The sequence below is a fragment of the Rhinoraja longicauda genome, chromosome 17 (genome assembly GCF_053455715.1).
Source record: "Rhinoraja longicauda isolate Sanriku21f chromosome 17, sRhiLon1.1, whole genome shotgun sequence".
NCBI lineage: Eukaryota > Metazoa > Chordata > Chondrichthyes > Rajiformes > Arhynchobatidae > Rhinoraja > Rhinoraja longicauda.
The window spans coordinates 44,000,624-44,018,940 of NC_135969.1; the positions used below are offsets into that span (position 1 = coordinate 44,000,624).

The 18,317-nt window shown below is 41.2% G+C and overlaps 1 protein-coding gene across 6 annotated transcripts in view; it reads right to left on the bottom strand.

Moving 5' to 3' along the window:
• The window catches only part of slmapa (sarcolemma associated protein a), a 119,336-nt gene that overhangs the window by 75,936 nt on the left and 25,083 nt on the right, over positions 1–18,317 (bottom strand). For all 6 annotated transcript variants that reach the window (XM_078414596.1, XM_078414597.1, XM_078414594.1 and 3 more), the window contains exons 2-4: positions 8,996–9,143; positions 7,855–7,927; positions 5,011–5,047 (exon numbers count right to left, since the gene is read on the bottom strand). In XM_078414596.1, coding sequence (XP_078270722.1) covers positions 5,011–5,047; positions 7,855–7,927; positions 8,996–9,143 — 258 coding nt within the window. The remainder of the gene's footprint in view (positions 1–5,010; positions 5,048–7,854; positions 7,928–8,995; positions 9,144–18,317) is intronic.

Below are 18,317 nucleotides of genomic sequence, written 5' to 3' on the forward strand. Positions count from 1 at the left end.
CTCTTGGCGGGTGATTTATGGAATTGGTGCGTGCAGCACACAATGAGGCCGTTTCCTAAATCCAAGAGGCCTTCAGTTCGTCTACTCCTCTGCTCAGTGTTGTTATGTAATCGCAGTTAAAAGGTAACCCTTTCCACGAGGATGAGAAGTACAAAACAGGTTTCCCAGCCACGAGAATAAATCCCTTTTTTAAAAAAAAGTCTTCCGAAACATCACCCATTTACAAGTGGCTAATCATCAAATGCAGTATGGGACCTCCCCAGGACACGAATGCCTGACTACGGACAGCCTGAATGTACAATCACGCATTTGGAACACCATTGGGATGGATTTGTCGGCTGTCCTAAGGTTGTAGGCACTTTCTGCCATGTGGAACTCACGTCAAGGCATCTTGCAGAGAGATCTGAGGAGTTGAGTTAAACATCCTGGTTTAACCATCCTGGGTGGCACAGTGGTGCAGCGGTAGAGTTGCTGCCTTACAATGCCAAAGACCCGGGTTCGATCCTGACTGTGGGTGCTGCTTGCAAGGAGCTTGTAGGTCCTTCCTGTGGCCACGTGGGTTTTTTCCGGGTGCTCCGGTTTCCCCCACACTCCAAAGATACACAGGCTAATGAGCTTGGTAAAATTGTAAATTGTCCCCAGTGTGTGTGGCATAGTGTTAGTGTGCAGGGATCACTGGTCGGTGCGGACTCAGTGGGCCGAAGGGCCTGTTTCTGCACTGTATCATTAAACGAAACTAAACTAAACTTAACATTGCCTTAGTTGGCCTAATTCTTTACTTAAATATATCGTCGGGTGGCCTCACATTTCCAACTTGCAAACTATGTGTGGCGGACAGTTCTCAGCAGTGGGAGCCCCACTGGGGAACAGCCTGCACTCTGGGAAAAAATACATACAACAGTCACAAGCAGGCATTTCTGTCTCTGCCTACCACAAGACAACCAAAACACATGGCTTCGCAAGCGCGTTGGACATTATTTCTTGGACTGTGGCAACTCGTTCACCTATTATCATTGACTATCTGAAGGCATTCCCTTCAGAGATGTTGCCTGACCCACAGAGGTACTTCAGCACTTCATTAGATATGTAAACAAGGTGGTGTGTATCAGCAGTTTAATCAAAACAGGGTTGCAGTATGGATGATCTATTAATCCCTTTAGTTTCTCTCTACCTAATGTTACAAAAGATTTTTAATTAAGTTCAACAATTACATTCCTTCACCTTTCAGAAAAAAGATCAATAATTCTTAGGTTCCTTCCATTCAAATGAAGTTAACATCCAGGTGCAACAATGAATAGGAAAGGAATGATTTATTGGATTCAATTTTTTTTTAAACAGCAGACGATGGAAATCTGAAATAAAAGTGCTGGAACTCAGCAAGTCAAAACTGACATAGGGTCACTGACCCAAAACACAGACTGCTTCTCTTTCCACAAATGCTACCCGACTTGCAGAGCTTTTCCAGCATTTTCTGTTTTTGTAAACAAATGATTGGCCTTTATTGCAAGAGGGTGTTCTAAACCCACAGGAGAATGCAAGATCTTACATTCAGGTAGCATCTTTCTTGACCTTCAAATATTGCAAAGTTGATTAAACTATTATACAGCCCATTCCTTCTCTCCTGAGATGCTGCCTGACCTGCTGAGTTACTCCAGCATTTTGTGAAGAAATGATTATATGTTAGTTTTGTTACAATCAAAGGGCAATTTGTGTTAAACAAACTTTCCCAAATAGCAAATAACAAGACAAGTCACGTTCATGGAGAGATAAATATTGATCTGGGATGATGACACTTATTTCTCAATCATTGTTATACAACCACACTGGCAGTTGGTTCCTCTGACCACACAGTGCTTCCTTTTTACTGCATTGGCTTTTCTTGCATGAGATTCTTCGGCTTATATTCCATTGCTTTCTGACTAAGCGTTGAGAATACTGCCAATGTAATTATGACAGACATCGAGATCGCTCTGGCAACACCTAAACCAGAGTAATGGGCTTTCATACCCCACATTTCCGAGGACAAAGGTTCACTAAAACTGCGTACTGAGAGGGTAGACACAAAATGCTGAAGTAACTCAGCGGGTCAGGCAGCATCTCTGGAGAGAAGGAATGGGTAACGTTTCGGGTCTACTTGGAAACCTGACAGAGTTGTATCTCTGGCAGTAAAGTCAGAAAGAGGTCATAATATTAAGATGAAGTGGTGTGGAGAAAAGTGTTCTTTAGTAAGAGCTGTGTACAAGTTGTGAATATTCAATTGTCAAGACTGACAGCAGTAAACCTTTGGACAAGGATAGAAAAGAAAATCTGACAGCATGATCTTCTCTACATCGGCGAGACCAAGCGCAGGCTCGGCGATCGTTTCGCTGAACACCGCCACTCAGTCCATCTTAACCTACCTGATCTCCCGGTGGCCCAGCACTTCAATCGCCCTCCTATTCCCAATCTGACCTTTCTGTCCTGGGCCTCCTCCATTGTCAGAGTGAGGCCCAGCGCAAATTGGAAGAACAGCATCTCGTATTTCGCTTGGGTAGTTTACACCCCAGTGGTCTGATCATTGACTTCTCTAACTTCAGATAGTCCCCGCATTCCCTCTCTATCCCCTCCCCATTTCTCCCACTAGTCTTCCTGTCTCTGACTACATTCTATCTTTGTCCCGCCCCCTCCCCTGAAACGTCACCCATTCCTTCTCTCCCGAGATGCTGCCTGACCCGCTGAGTTACTCCAGCATTTTGTGTCTACCTTCGATTTAAACCAGCATCTGCAGTTTTTTTTTCCTACTATGATCTTAGTGACAATCTGACAATCAGTTGATTGTCAGGTGTACTGAGGTACAGTGAAAAGCTTTGTCACGTGCAAACCAATCAACAGAAAGACTGTACACTGCACTGGTTAGCACCGGCAAAAATCTTTTCACTGTACATCGGTACACTTGACAATAAACTAAACTAAGATCATGCTGCTTCAAATTTTCTTTCCCATCCTTTCTTAGTAAATGGCAGAGAGGTCTTGAAGGTCTGTATGGTTTAACACTGCTCTTACTTTTTCTGGCTGTTACTAGCAAATTTAAAGAGCCCAAGAAAGATGAGAGGTGTTCCTTTGCCTGCTTTTATCGTTAAAGTATAAAATCAATCAGATTATACAGTCAAGTTGTTCATTTTAGGAAACTGATACTCAAAAAAAAAAATTTTTTTTTAAATCGTTTATCAAACATTTAAATAAAACAAAGATCTAAGTTGAAGGATTGCTATTCTTGTCCTTCCAGTCACAAGGCATTGAAATCAATGGAGAACCAATCCCAGTGCCAGTTAGGGTTGCCAACTTCCTCACTCCCAAATAAGGGACAAGGTGACATCACCGCCCCACGCCCCACGTGACCTCACTCAGCCAGCGGCCACGTGCTCCCACTCCACCATTGGCGGCTGCCCGGGCCGGGAGGCGGTTGCTCCGCAACCTCTGTTAGGCGGCGCCCCGGGCCCACGGTGACTGCCCGGGCCCACGGTGACCGCCCAGGCCCACGGTGACCGCCCGGGCCCACGGTGACCGCCCAGACCTACAGTGCCCGTCCGGGCCTACTGTGCCATCCGGGCCTACAGTGCCATCCGGGCCTAATACGAGACAAGGGCGGACCCGTAAGGGACAAACCACCTTAGCCTAAAATACGGGATGTCCCGGCTTATACAGGACAGTTGGCAACCTGAGTGCCAGTCTTAGCCTGGTTGCCCCCTTTGTAAATAGTGAGGAACTGAGGAGTCCAACGATGAAGCACACAGAGAAAACATACTGCAGGCAGCTGATCACAAATTCAGGGCTTTCATGCTTGTGCAGAATTCCCAACAATTGATTAGTGGGCCAAATTCAGCAGTTATGCTGAGATTTTCCTGGACAACCCAGGTCATTATGTCATTAAATCTTTACACCTTGCAGAGAAATACAACGCATGTGTTTGAAATGAAGCTTGTCAAAAACTGAACCTGGCAGTAAGGGTCTCGGTAAATGACTAAAATGTGTCCATTTTGCCTCCCCAAGATAGATATTTTCTGTCAACTTACAGCATCGCTGCTCTCACGCAGGACATCTATTTTCCAATAAAATAAAATCATTTTATGTTGAGTGAACTGTTAGCATTAAAATAATTCCATTTACTAAACGCAGCTGTGCTGCACTCTATTACAATTGGAGCATGCCTGTTTTACAGACAGCTTTTCAATCCAGTGCACGTATAATAATACGTTTTTAAACTTTATATTGATATTTATATTCAGAATTATACACACCGATCAGCCAAAACATTATGACCTGATGAGCCAAAACATTATGACCACCTGCCTAATATGCTGTTGGTCCTCCGTGTGCAGCCCCATACGCAGCAGGGTGTGATGCACTGTGTATTGTGACACATTCCTCCCGTGACCACCATTAACATTTTCTGTGACTTGTACCACAGTCGACCTCCTGTCGGTTCGGACCAGACGGGATAGCCTTCGTTGCCCTCGCGCATCGATGAGCCTTGGGCACCCAACCCCCTGTCTGTCGCCGGTTTGTGGTTTGTCCCTCCTCGGACCACTGTCGGTAGGTACTCACCACTGCTGACCGGGAGCACCCCACAAGTCTTGCCGTTTCAGAGATGCTCTGACCCAGTCGCCTGGCCATAACAATTTAGCTCTTGTCAAAGTCGCTCAGGTCTTTACTCCTGCCCATTTCTCCTGCATCCAACACATCAACTTCAAGAACTGACTGTTCACTTGCTGCCTAATATATCCCATCCCTTGACAGGTGCCACTGTAACAAGATAATCAATGTATTCACTTCACCTGTCAGTGGTCAGAATGTTTTGGTTGATCGGTGTATATGCCTATCAAGTCAAGTCAAGTTTATTTGTCACATACACATACAAGATGTGCAGTGAAATGAACATTCACTGAACTATATTTCAACGAAACACCTGAGACATGGAAATAAATCTTTAACATGGAAATAAATATTCCAAATTATAAAAGAGCCACTCACCTTTTCAATAGGAAGTGGGAGAGGAGCTTGGATAACACTAGAAGACAAAACGCAAGAAAAAACAATTACAAAAATCTTCAACACCAAAATTTACAAATTAATTACTGAACATAAATGTGCATCTCTGCTTGAAGTCCATTAATGTATTTGCATATGAATGTGTCACTCCTGGCGAAGTTATCTTGCAGCGACTGAGAAGTGCTCAATAGCAGTACAATGTGCTCTTTTTGTCTATGGTGTTACAATGGAGACAGTGGGGGAAAAAAAGAGGCAGACATTTTTTCTGAAAAGCACAAGGTTGATTAATACCGTCTATTTAATGAATAACGCTTTTCAAGGATCAGAGAACTTGAAAACAAAAGCAAAAGTGCATACATCATTTATATTTAAGGACTACACTATTTTAACTATTTCCAGGAACATTTTAAAGTCAAAGTGACCTTGTGATGTGGACAGCATGCTTCAGTCTGGGCGGATTTGGTCTCATGAGCAATCAATAACAGAACTCAATTTAGCAAACAATCCTAATGGCCTTTTCGTTTTTTTTAAAAAAGTACAAATCACAAAGGAACAGAGACGTAATCTTCGTCTGCATTTTTATAAAAGGGCAGAGGAAAAGATAATTAAGATTAGGACAAAGGGAGAACTATCCTCCTCTTCCCTGATTTGCGTTTTGGAATCTTTCTCGCCCTTAAAGATTTAAAAAAGAAAATTCATAATTTTTTGGGGAACTGTGTTGATTCGATACCCATTATTTCCCTTCCTGACATTAGACATTTTTCAATCTGTAGGAACAATTTCTGAATCTAATTATGAAAACTGTATGCTCGATTTCTCCACCTATTTCAAGTATACTTTGGTGAAAATATATCAGGTCAAAAAAAAAGTGTCATTATAAAACAAGGTAGAACAACGGAGTATTCTCTGCGAAATAACAGTCGCTACAACAACGAATGTTATGCATCATGTAAATACAAAAGACAAAAACATACAGTAGAAGGGTCTCGGCCCGAAACGTCACCCATTCCTTCTCTCCCGAGAAGCTGCCTGACCCGCTGAGTTACTCCAGCATTTTGTGTCTACCTTCGATTTAAACCAGCATCTGCAGTTTTTTTCCCCCTATACATTCCTTAAAACAAACCCTGATCATTGCAACTCAAAAAAATATAGCTAGCTGTAAAGACCAAATAAATATGTATTTACAGATTTAAATTATGGGACCTAGACACTTAAATGTTGAGTCTCAGCAATTTAATTATCTGAATGTACTGGATAATTAATCAATGCACTATTTCCTCCAAAACGCAGGCAGATGTAATACATGAGCATTTGACAGCACTGGGCCTGTACTCGCTGGAGTTTAGGATGAGGGGGGACCTCATTGAAACTTACCGAACAGTGAAAGGCTTGGATAGAGTGGATGAGGAGAGGATGTTTCCACTTGTGGGAGAGTTTGGGACTAGAGGTCATAGCCTCAGAATTAAAGGACGTTCCTTTAGGAAAGAAATCAGGAGGAATTTCTTTAGTCAGAGGGTGGTGAATCGGTGGAAATCTTTGCCGCAGAAGGCAATAGAGGCCGTCAATGGATATTTTTAAGGCAAAGATAGAGATTCTTGATTAGTACAGATGTCAAGGAGTTATGGGGAGAAGGCTGGAGAATGGGGTTAGGAGGGAGAAATCGATCAGCCTTGATTGAATGGCGGAGTAGACTTGATGGGCCGAATGGCCTAATTCTGCTCCTAGAACTGATGATCTTATGGTGGGAGATTGGCAATAGTGAATAGACTGCAATAGCCATATTCTGTGCTCTGTATCTTCCCCTTTGCTCCACTGATTATGTATGAGTTTGATGGTATTTACACACTATTTCCCCCAAAGCAGCAAGAATATGCTATTGAAGTAATCAGCAAGTTTAGAAATTAAACTTGAAACTTAACATAAAAAAGGCTATTATATTAACATTAATTATGACAAACATTGTTTTGGGGGAAAAATAACAGAAAGCAAAACACCCCACACACTGATAAGGAGATTTCTATTGAAATACCATGCTCAAACACACTTCGCTCAGTGCTCAAAAAAGACACATGGTGCTGGAGTAACAGGTCAGGTGGTATCTCTGGAGAACATGAATAGGTGACATTTTGGATCCTTCTTCAGACTGATTGTAATGGGGTGAGGGGGAGATGGGGGAGCAAGCTGGAAGAGAGGTGGGGGCAGGTCAAAGCCTGGCAAGTGATAGGTGGATACAGGAGAGGTTTTTCTTTTTGATATGCAGATATTTGGACAACAGCCAGAGATGAAAAGACAAAAAGTGCAAGAGCAGGATAGATGATGCGTGGATTGTGAAGCCAGAAGAAATAATATGGCTGGAGGGGGGAAGACGGGGGTTGAACACCAATACTTGAAACTCAATTTGCTCTCCCAACTCATTTGATAAATAATAACTTGTGCGGCACGGTGGCGTAGCGGTAGAGTTGCTGCCTTGCAGCAAATGCAGCGCCGGAGACCCGGGTTCCATCCCGACTACGGGTGCTGTCTGCACGGAGTTTGTACGTTCTCCCCGTGACCTACGTGGGTTTCCTCCGAGATCTTCGGTTTCCTCCCACACTCCAAAGACGTACAGGTTTGTCGGTTAATTGGCTTGGTAAATGTAAACATTGTCCCTAGAGGGGATGGTGTTAGTGTGCGGGGATCGCTGGTCGGCGCGGACCCGGTGGGCCAAAAGGGTCTGTTTCCGTGCTGTATCTCTAAACTAAACAAAAAAAAATAAAGCACCCAGTGCTTATATAGTGTAAACTGGAAGATCTGTGGCCTTGCACATACAAAGTTACGCATACTTACTCAGATCGTCGACGGCCTTCCATACCATCTGGCATAAACAGCTTGACAGTAGATACTATGCATCCATGTGTAACTAGAAACAAATATTTAAAACAAAATCAATACAGTACATCTAACAGAGCTTTAAAATTTGTCTGTAACCATCCAGTTGAAAAGGAATACTTTGACATTGCAGCTTGTTGAAGTCAACAATCAAGTGGCTTCTTCCTCATGTACAAACTTGCAATCAACACAATTTTGAGATTAAGAAAGACTTGTTTCCTCTTCACTCTATTACACCAGCTGTAAAGACTTGTTACTTATTTCCTTTCCTGTCATAACTGCAAAATAGTTAGATTTTGAATTGGGGGCGGGGTGGGGTGGAGTGAAAGGAATGAAAAGACAATAAAAATTGCCCCAGGCTTTACAGAATTGAGGCAACAAAGTGTTTGGAACAAAGATTGTTCAATGGAGCAGACAAAAAGACAATAGACACTAGATGCAGGAGTAGGCCATTCGGCCCTTGGAGCCAGCACCACCATTCAATGTGATCATGGCTGATCATTCTCAATCAGTACCCCGTTCCTGCCTTCACCCCATACCCCCTGACTCCGCTATCCTTAAGAGCTCTATCTAGCTCTCTCTTGAATGCATTCAGAGAATTGGCCTCCACTGCCTTCTGAGGCAGAGAATTCCACAGATTTACAACTCCCTGACTGAAAAAGTTTTTCTTCATCTCCGTTCTAAAAGGCCTACGCCTTATTCTTAAACAAAAAGACAGACATAGCAAAGGCCCATGTGAGTGCCCACGGCTACACAAAAATAACGACACAAGGAGCTGGAATAACTCAGCAGATGAGGCAGCATCTCTGCAGAACTTGGAAAGGTGACGTTTCGGGTCGGGATCCTTCAGAAGGAGGAAAAGGGTCCCAATCAGAAATATTACCCATCCATGGTGTAATGAGGTGGAAACACCAGTAGCAAGACCATTGCAACCTCAAAAAGACTAACCGCTGTTAATAACTGATAGCAAAGCAGCACAGTTGGAACAAAGGACAGATACAACGGGGTGTTAAATCTTCTGGATGACTTTTATTTGTGTGGGGACATGGGAGTTGTAGAGCAGTTGCGCAGAAAGATAAAGTTGAATTTGCGCTCTTACCTTTCCTGGTGTTCTCCGTCACATCTACACCAAACTGAATAATGTCCCCCGACAGGAGTTCACATGGTGGGCTTTCCTCCGACCCCCGACTCAACCGCTGACTGTTAATAAACGTACCATTACTACTTTTAGTGTCCTGTAAATAGAACTGGAGAGAAAGCAGTCAAATATTAGTCATTTTTCAATGAATTCCATCAATCTGCAAATGCTATTTGCAAAAACATTTAATCCATCTTCAGAATTAAATAGGTTTGTGGCTGCCCAAACAGCATCAAAGCTATGTACGAATTATATTCAAAAGTAGACAATTCAGCAACAAAGCTTTATAACATCGGCCCGCAGGAGAAACAGGGCTGAGGTCAGTGCCTTTTCCCTGTCCCCCCTTGCCCACCCACGGTTGGGAGGGGAGGGGGAGGGAGGAGGGGGAGGGAGGGGGGGACGGGGGAAGGGTTAAAGGGATGGGAGAGGGTGAGGGGAGGGACGGGGTGATGGGGATGGGGAGAGGGGGAGAGAGGGGTGAAGGGGATGGTGGAGGGGGGAGGGGAGGGGAGGACGGAGTGCTGCACCAATGCAGGCGAGCTTTGGACCCAATGGGCCCACTTGGTCTAGTATTAGCTAAAACTATACATTTGTAACAAGAATGTACTGCACTGAATAAGGTTGTGTTTAATCAACTCCTAATTCCAAAAATCGTCAGGCTGCAATTCACGATTGAATTTAATTTTATCAACTTGTCAGCGCTAACCATGCTGATTGATGATACTACAAAAAACGTTGACACCAGTTAGGTTTGAGAGATCGCGTATTAATGAGAAAACTCAGCAGTATACTGCTACCATCAGCTCAAAACTCAATGCACAACAGACACGGGTGGGGAGTCATGAGCAGGCACAGGGGGATATTGTCCTTTCATTATCATGTGACCTCGGTTGGTCCAGAGAAGCTGATAATCCAGAAAGGTTCAGGAACAAGGAGTGCCGCTACAATTATTTCTTGACCCAGATATCAGATTACGGAGTAACTCAACAGGCCCAGCAGCATCTCTGGAGAATATGGATAAGTTACGTTTTGGGTCGGGTAGGGTGGGTATTAAAACAAGCCTGAAAAAGGTCCTGACCCAACGAGTCACCAATCCATGTTCTCCAGAGATGCTGCCTGACCTGCTGAGCTAATCCAGCATTTTGTGTCTTTTTTTTTGTAAAGCAGCATCTGCAGTTCCTTGGGCCTCCTGGAGTCTACAGAGGGATGCAATCAGGTTAATGGGTACTTAGAGTACAAAATATTTCCACGTGAGGCTTTGAAGTCTGATGGGAAGTAAAAAAAAACATAATATATTTTTCAAATGAAATGCCAATCAGAATTGGTGTACAGAATGAGCTCTGCATCGGGTCACAAGACGGCGAAAAACATGAAGGCACAGTGAACGGGATCGCAAAAGGTATGTTTGCCAAGCAAGAGCTTGGTGAACAAAGGAAAAGAAGATTTGCTGAGATTTTTCAGGGTTTCAGTGAAACCATATTTGGTTTACATAAGACTGGTCTGTATCCATAGAAACAAGAAATGCTACTTCAAAAATTAAAGCATTTAAAGGAGAACGTGTTCAGATGTACATCATTGGTACTAAACTTGCCCCACATTTTCTTTTAAAACTAAAAATAACAGTAGTTAACAAATGCATTTTCTTTTAGAAACAAAATACTGTTTTTTTAACATTTTCTATTTGAACAGCGTTTCAGGAGTCAGTAGAATAAGTGGAGGAGGTATTACGTTGAAGGAGGAGCATTCTTTCAAACTGGATGTGTGTTTTGCTGGGAAATATTCTGCTTCAGTAACAGCAACCAACCAGGATGTTCTTGTGACAAGATTACCAGCAAAAATGCTTGGGCCCTTTTTCTCATGTGCAATCTTGTTAGAGCCTGTAAAATGAACAGCCAAAACCACAAAAAAAAGAGCATACCTGGACTTTATTATTCATTGGCAAAGCACATTCAAATAATCAATACCAGACAGGTCAGATTCAGAAAACAAGTTTGAAAATGACCGAACAACATTGTCTGAAGAAGGGTCTCGACCCGAAACGACACCCATTGCTGCTCTCCAGAGATGCTGCCTGAGCCGCTGAGTTACTCCAGCATTTTGTGCCTACCCGCATTGTACGATAAATAGGAAAAGGTAGCAGTGAACATAAAAAATGATTTAAATTATTGTTTCCATAGCTATACTGTCACCTCAAACAAAAGTGCATAAAAATCAGAAACATGGTATAAAACAGCCACTGTAAAGACCTGATATTTGATTAATATAAATAAAAGTGATTGAAAAAGGGTCCCCACCCAAAATGTCACCTATCCATTTTCTTCAATGCTTCAACTCTCCCATTTTTAAATGGCTTTTCCATCTCAGATGATGCGATGTTCTTGTAAAAGATACTGCTGTTACCCAAGTTAACTGCTACAAAATAGCACGGATCAATGGACACATTGTTTAAAAGAGACACACAGCATGTAACGGGCCCTTCAGCCCAACTTGTCTATACTGCATTAGAATACGAAACTCCCTAAACTGGGAAAATAAATTACGACTATTGTCCTTATCAGTGATTATAGATACCACTATAAGGTTACCCCTCAGTCTCTCACACGCCAGGGAAAATAGACCAAAGCCTAACCAGCCTCTTCCTTTAACTCAAGACTACCAGTCCTGGCAACATCCTTGTGAATCGTTTCTGCACCCGTTCCAACTTAATGATATCCTTCCTGTCACTGGGCGACCAGACCTGCACACAATACTCCTCAGTCTGAAGAAGGGTCTCGACCCGAAACGTCACCCATTCCTTCTCTCCTAGATGCTGCCTCACCTGCTGAGTTACTCCAGTATTTTGTGATACCTTCGATTTGTACCAGCATTTGCAGTTATTTTCCTACACAATACTCCAAGTCACCAGCATGCCACACAGCTGGAACATGACTCTTGTCCCAACTCTTGTGCTCTATGCCCCGACTGATGAAGGCAAGCCGAACATCATCTTTACCACCCTGCCTAACAACGATGCCACTTACAGGGAACTGAAATTGGAGCCTCGAATCTGACAACTTTTTCACGAGAAAAGAAAGATTTTTAAACTGTATGTTTCTAAATTGAAAAACGTAATTTTGGAATTCACAACAATTATTATTGTTCATAGTTTTTCTCTCTCAATCTAATTCCATTATTAATGATGAACACAGAGAAGCAGACCAGGTTTCCCACTAGCAAGAAACAGGGACAGTGGTTGTCAAGGTCACTAATACTGTTTACCTCTCATGCAATCAAACCTCCGAGAGCAAGTTTGTTCCTGTCTGATTTTAATGTTTACTTTCTACATCAACCAACAGCTGGAGTCATGAACTGCAACACTGCTATGTTAGCCAGTCCTGGTTAATCTCATTTTAAATTCCATTAAAATGAGCAAAGAATTTTAATTGTATTTGATATAATGGACAAACCTAAGTGTGAGGTATTAATTTTTGTTTTGAATGAATCTCTCACTGTTTGTTTAACCATATTGTCCTCCTTATGAAAATAAATGTGTTTGGCTTCACTCCATTGAATCATTGATCGGTAACATCACAAAGGCACAAGATCCTTAGAGTTCAATCTGGCTCCCTGAAAATGCAATCTGCTTCATCCAATTCCCCACGACTATTTTTCCGGCACATCGATCGACAACTGCAATTTTTCCGATCACAAAGGTGTCTCTCAATTGTCTTTCACTTCTTGAAGTGAGGCTGTCATCTGCTGCAGTGGACCACAAAATTGCCCTATTTTCCACATCTCTGCTCTCACCACCTCACCCCTGACAGAACAACAATAGCATTCTCTAATCCTCACTGTCCTGTCCATGTACCTGTCCAACTGTTTCTTAAACAATGGGCTAGTCCCAGCCTCAACTACCTCCTCTGGCAGCTTGTTCCATACACCCACCGCCCTCTGTGTGAAAAAGTTACCCCTCGGATTCCTATTAAATCTTTTCCCCTTCGCCTTGAACCCATATCCTCTGGTCCTGGATTCCCCTACTCTGGGTACTCTAATCCTCACCTTCTACCCCAGATACTGTGAATTCAATGGATCATCTTTCACAATCCTATCAGCTCCAGCAACATTCCACAATCAGACACATTCTCCCTCCTCTTTCAGCTTTTGGAAGAATCGTTCCTTTTGCAACTCTACAAAAATTATTGATCAATATTAATTTAGATTGCGGCAGATAGGTCTGACAAGGAGAAGAAATGACTTGACTATACAAGTAATACAAATAACTTTCATGAATTGACTGGGGTTCAGAAAATATTTACGAGGATGTTGCAAGGACTAGAGAGTGTGAGCTATAGGGAGAGGTTAACTCGGCTGGGTCTCTATTCCATGGAGCATAGGAGGATGAGGGACGATCTTATAGAGGTATACAAAATCATGAGAGGAATAGATCGGGTAGATGCACAGTCTTTTACCCGGAGTAGGGGAATCCAGGACCAGAGGATATGGGTTCAAGGCGAAGGGGAAAAGATTTAATAGGAATCCGAGGGGTAACTTTTTCACACAGAGGGCGGTGGGTGTATGGAACAAGCTGCCAGAGGAGATAGTTGAGGCTGGGACTATCCCATTGTTTCAGAAACAGTTGGACAGGTACATGGACAGGACAGATTTGGAGGGTTATGGACCAAGTACAGGCAAGTGGGACTAGGGTAGCTGGGACATGTTGGGCTGAAGGGCCTGTTTCCACACTGTATCACTTTATGACTGGCACCAACACAATGTTCTAGGACTAAACAATGGTTCTGATGTGCCCGCACCACACAAAAAAAGTGAGAAGTGACATTGCAGGATTCAGATATAACAAGTCCTATCAATGCATTGTGCAAGAAAGCAATTTCCATGGCATGTACACAGTATCACAGAAGACACTTATCGAAAAAAATATTTTTCAATGTCAGCATTCTAGTTATCACATTCCACAATTCAAACATTCAGTAATATTCCAATGTACAAAAAAACACGTCCACAGAGTATCTTGCAAAATAAAGGTAATCTTCAAATAAAAACATCACAATAATTAAAGATGGTAAGGCCCCGATATTTTTCTTAATTGGTGGCAAAGGGGTTGGGGTAGAAAAGATATTCAGCATTGTTGCAATTTTCAGGATTTGTACAATTTAAACAAATTCAAGGATCTTTTAAAGCGTTTTCTAATTCGATATCAAAAAGGGAAGACACTGCGTTTAAGAAGCTTGTGACAGATTGACCGTTAATCATTACTTCCGCAACGACTCAGGGCTTGTGTGAAACCACTGATTGTAGGTTTGTCATCTGGTTAGCTCTGTACCAAAATTAGCAGATTTTGGTATTCATTTCCTTCACTACGAGACACGCATGTTCTCCAAAACATCAATTACACCTCATTGCCAGGATTCTCTATCAGCCACGAAGCCAGAATTTACTGCAAGTGATATCTAACATCGCCGTAAGCAAACATTTTCTGGGCAATGAATTTTGAAAGCATGACAACAGACCAGCAAGGGGACCTGATCTAGAACCCGTGAACTTCTCAGGTGTTGGAAAGTAAACAGAGGAAAGGTTGAGGAGAAGAACAAATTCAACAACAAATCTGGAGGAGAAAATGTTAAGATTCTACCAGCTGTGCGACTGCCCTGCCCAGAGGTTAATGTCACAAGAATGCTGAGGAGGACATGGTGAGGTTGTTACTTAAGAGTGCAGGGGGGGGGGGCAGGGAAGGTGAAGTATCTTGGAGGGCATTGTGAAGGAGTCAGAAAGCAAGGCAAGAAATGCAATATCAAGGGAACAGAGAGCAGTTATCACAGGGAACACAGGTGTCAGAAGATTGCCAGGGGTGTGTAGCTGAAAGTGCAAAAAAGTTGCCCAGAAGGGGAAAGTGGGGAGGGGAAAGGGTCTGGAGATGCTGAGAATCATGAGACAATAACAGAACATGCTCAATGGAGTAAGGGGATGCAGGGGTTTGGGGTGAGGAAGGTGGGAAGGGCATGAACAATCAAAACAGACCTGGTACCTAGTGGGAGTCTTGAGGTTCCAGGAGGGCAGTCGGAGAGATGGAAGACAGATACATTTGATGGGGCAGGTTTATTGGGGAATGAGAAACATGTGAATTGGAAAGAGCAAACATGCACACCGTTATAAAATACTTTAAAAAATGGGGGGGAAAGCAACCAATGAAAGCTACTACTTTGCAAGGCAATCTGAGTATGTAGATTAAATCTTTTACACACATGCTGATCATTCGAAGCCTTCAATCCATATATTCACATAGGGACACCGGTGGGCATCAGATGCAAGTTATGTGGACTACAGCTGCTCAAACTCTACTAAAAATAACTGTAATAACTGTAATAAAGGTAAATAAAGGTAAAGTTGTGTTAATTCTAATGGAAAAAAAAGAAATCACAAGAAGCAAAATTCAGAGGAACTAATGGTTTGGTGTTGGAATGGGATTAATCATCTACAATATTTCAGTAACCACAGATTGAAGGCACAAGAACAAAAAAAAACAGGAGGAAGTGTCTAGTTAGCCTTTGCACCTGTTCTGCCCTTCAATAAAATCATGGCTGATCCCTTTGCTTAGAGCCATTAACCACACATACCCGCTTCCCTTAATAGTTCTTAAAATCCTTAAAGTTTAAGAATCAGGGGTAGGCCATTTAGAACGGAAATGAGGAAAAACTTTTTCACTCAGAGAGTTGTAAATCTGTGGAATTCTCTGCCTCAGAAGGCAGTGGAGGCCAATTCTCTGGATGCTTTCAAGAGAGAGTTAGATAGAGCTCTTAATGATAGCGGAGTCAGGGGGTATGGGGAGAGGGCAGGAACGGGGTACTGATTGTGGATGATCAGCCATGATCACATTGAATGGCGGTGCTGGCTCAAAGGGCCAAATGGCCTCCTCCTGCACCTATTGTTTATTAAATCTTTGCCTTGAGCATAATGAGCCCTATTCCACAGTGAATTGCAAAAGTCTCCCATTGGATGAAGTAATTTCTTCTTATCTTTGCCCCAAATAGCAATGTTTTGTAGTCTTGAGATTGTGGCCCTTGGTTACAGACACTGGAGAAACACAAACCTTCCAATTACCATGTCATCCTCTAAAGAATTTTGGATATTTCAATTCTTTTCATTGGTGTAAACTGCAGAACGAACAAGGCCTCGTCTGCTTAATAGCTCCTCAGAGCACAACCCCCTCCCCTCAATTCCAGGAATTAATCCTGCACATTTTGTCAAAAACATATACTTCCTTAGGAAGATTAGACTTCACACAACATTTCAGGCATATTCTTGCCAGGATCCTACATAGATTTAGTAGGATGTCGAGGCATATGGAGTGAATGCAGGCAAATGGTATTTGTAATGATCAGTATACTGGTCGGCATATACATGGTGAGATGAAGCGCCGTTTCTTTTTATTTTATTTTATTATTTATTTATTTTTATTTTTTGAAAAGCATATGTACAGATAGAAATAAAAGACAAATTTGTTACAAAATTCTTACATAGCTTCAATTTTTAAATTTTTAAAGAGAGAAAATAAAAATAAAGAAGAATGAAAAAAAAAACAACAAAAAAAAAACTATAAACTATTGAGAAGAGAGAATAAAAAAAGAGTTATAACTATAAAAATTAAAGGGGGTAGATCCGGGAGACAATAACCACAGTTGTACATCCAACCCTAAACTCAAGTGTCAAACCAATTTACTTTTCTAAAAATTCAATAAATGGAGACCATATTTTAAAAAATAAATCGGGTTTGTCAATTAAGGCAAATCTTATTTTTTCCAAATGCAAGGTCTCTGTCATTTCCGTAATCCACATTTTAATTGTGGGGGTTATTGGTTTTTTCCAAAATTTAAGTATTAATTTTTTCGCAGTTATTAAACTGTAATCAAGAAAATGTACCTGACTTGTAAAGTTTGTAATATGTTCTGATAATCCTAATATCATTAATTTTGGATCCATATCCAATTGCTTGTCGATAACTTTAGAAACTATTTTAAAAATATCCAACCAGAAATTTTTCATTTTTATGCAAGTTATGAAAATATGAGTTAAATTAGCTTCTTGAAATTGACATTTATCACAAATAGGAGAGATACTAGGAAAAATCCTATTTAATTTCGTCTTCGAATAATGTAGTCTATGTATTATTTTAAATTGTATTAAGGAATGTCTGGTATTTAATGAACATTGGTGTATATGTTGTAAACTTTCATCCCATATATCTTGCATTATGAGTTGGTTCAATTCGTCCTCCCATGCTCGTCTATATGATTCTGATGACGGAATATCAGTATCTAGGAGAGTATTATAAATAAAGGATATTAATTTATTTGAATTATGTTGTTTCAGGCATTCATCGAGAGTTTCTGGACCTCTAAATTTATATTCTTGCATGTGTAATTTTACATAATCTCTAAGTTGTAAATATCTAAAATTATTATTAACTTGTAATCCGTACTTCTGTTGTAAATCCTGAAAAGAAAGAAAAGTTCCCTTCTGATAAAGATCTCCCACCATTTTAATTCCATAACTTTTCCATTGAGCAAATCCTCTATCTAAGACAGACGGTTTAAAAGAAGGGTTATTCGCAATAGGGAGGAAAGAGGATAATTTACTCAGTTTTAAAGTAAGTTTTAATTGTTTCCAGGTACGGATAACACTATGTATAATCGGATTACCTCCATATGTTTTTTTATTTAAATTTATTGGAGCTAAGAGGATCGCACCAATATCAAATGGTAAACAATCCTCTTTCTCCATCTTTAACCAATCCGGTTGTTGATCAGTGTCATCCAACCAGAAGGTTATATTTTTAATATTAACCGCCCAATAATAAAATAAGAAGTTAGGTAAGGCAATTCCTCCATTAGTTTTAGACTTACATAGATGTCTTTTATTTATTCTATGAGTCTTGTAGTCCCAAATAAAATTAGTAATAATTGAATCGATTTTTAAAAAAAACTTTTTTGGAAGATAGATCGGAATTGCTTGAAATAAGTATAGTAGCTGTGGGAGAAAGATCATCTTTATAGCATTACTACGACCAACTAATGATATAGGAAGTGTTTTCCAAAATTGGATATTTCTGTGTAATTTAGTAAGTAAAGGAGGAAAATTTAATTTAAATAAAGAAGTATATTTCCTAGTCACGTAAATTCCAAGATATTTAAACTTTTCATAGGCAATTTTAAAAGGAAATTGTTGAAGTATGGCCGGATTTTGTTCCATTATTGGCATAATTTCACTTTTGTACCAGTTAATTCTATAA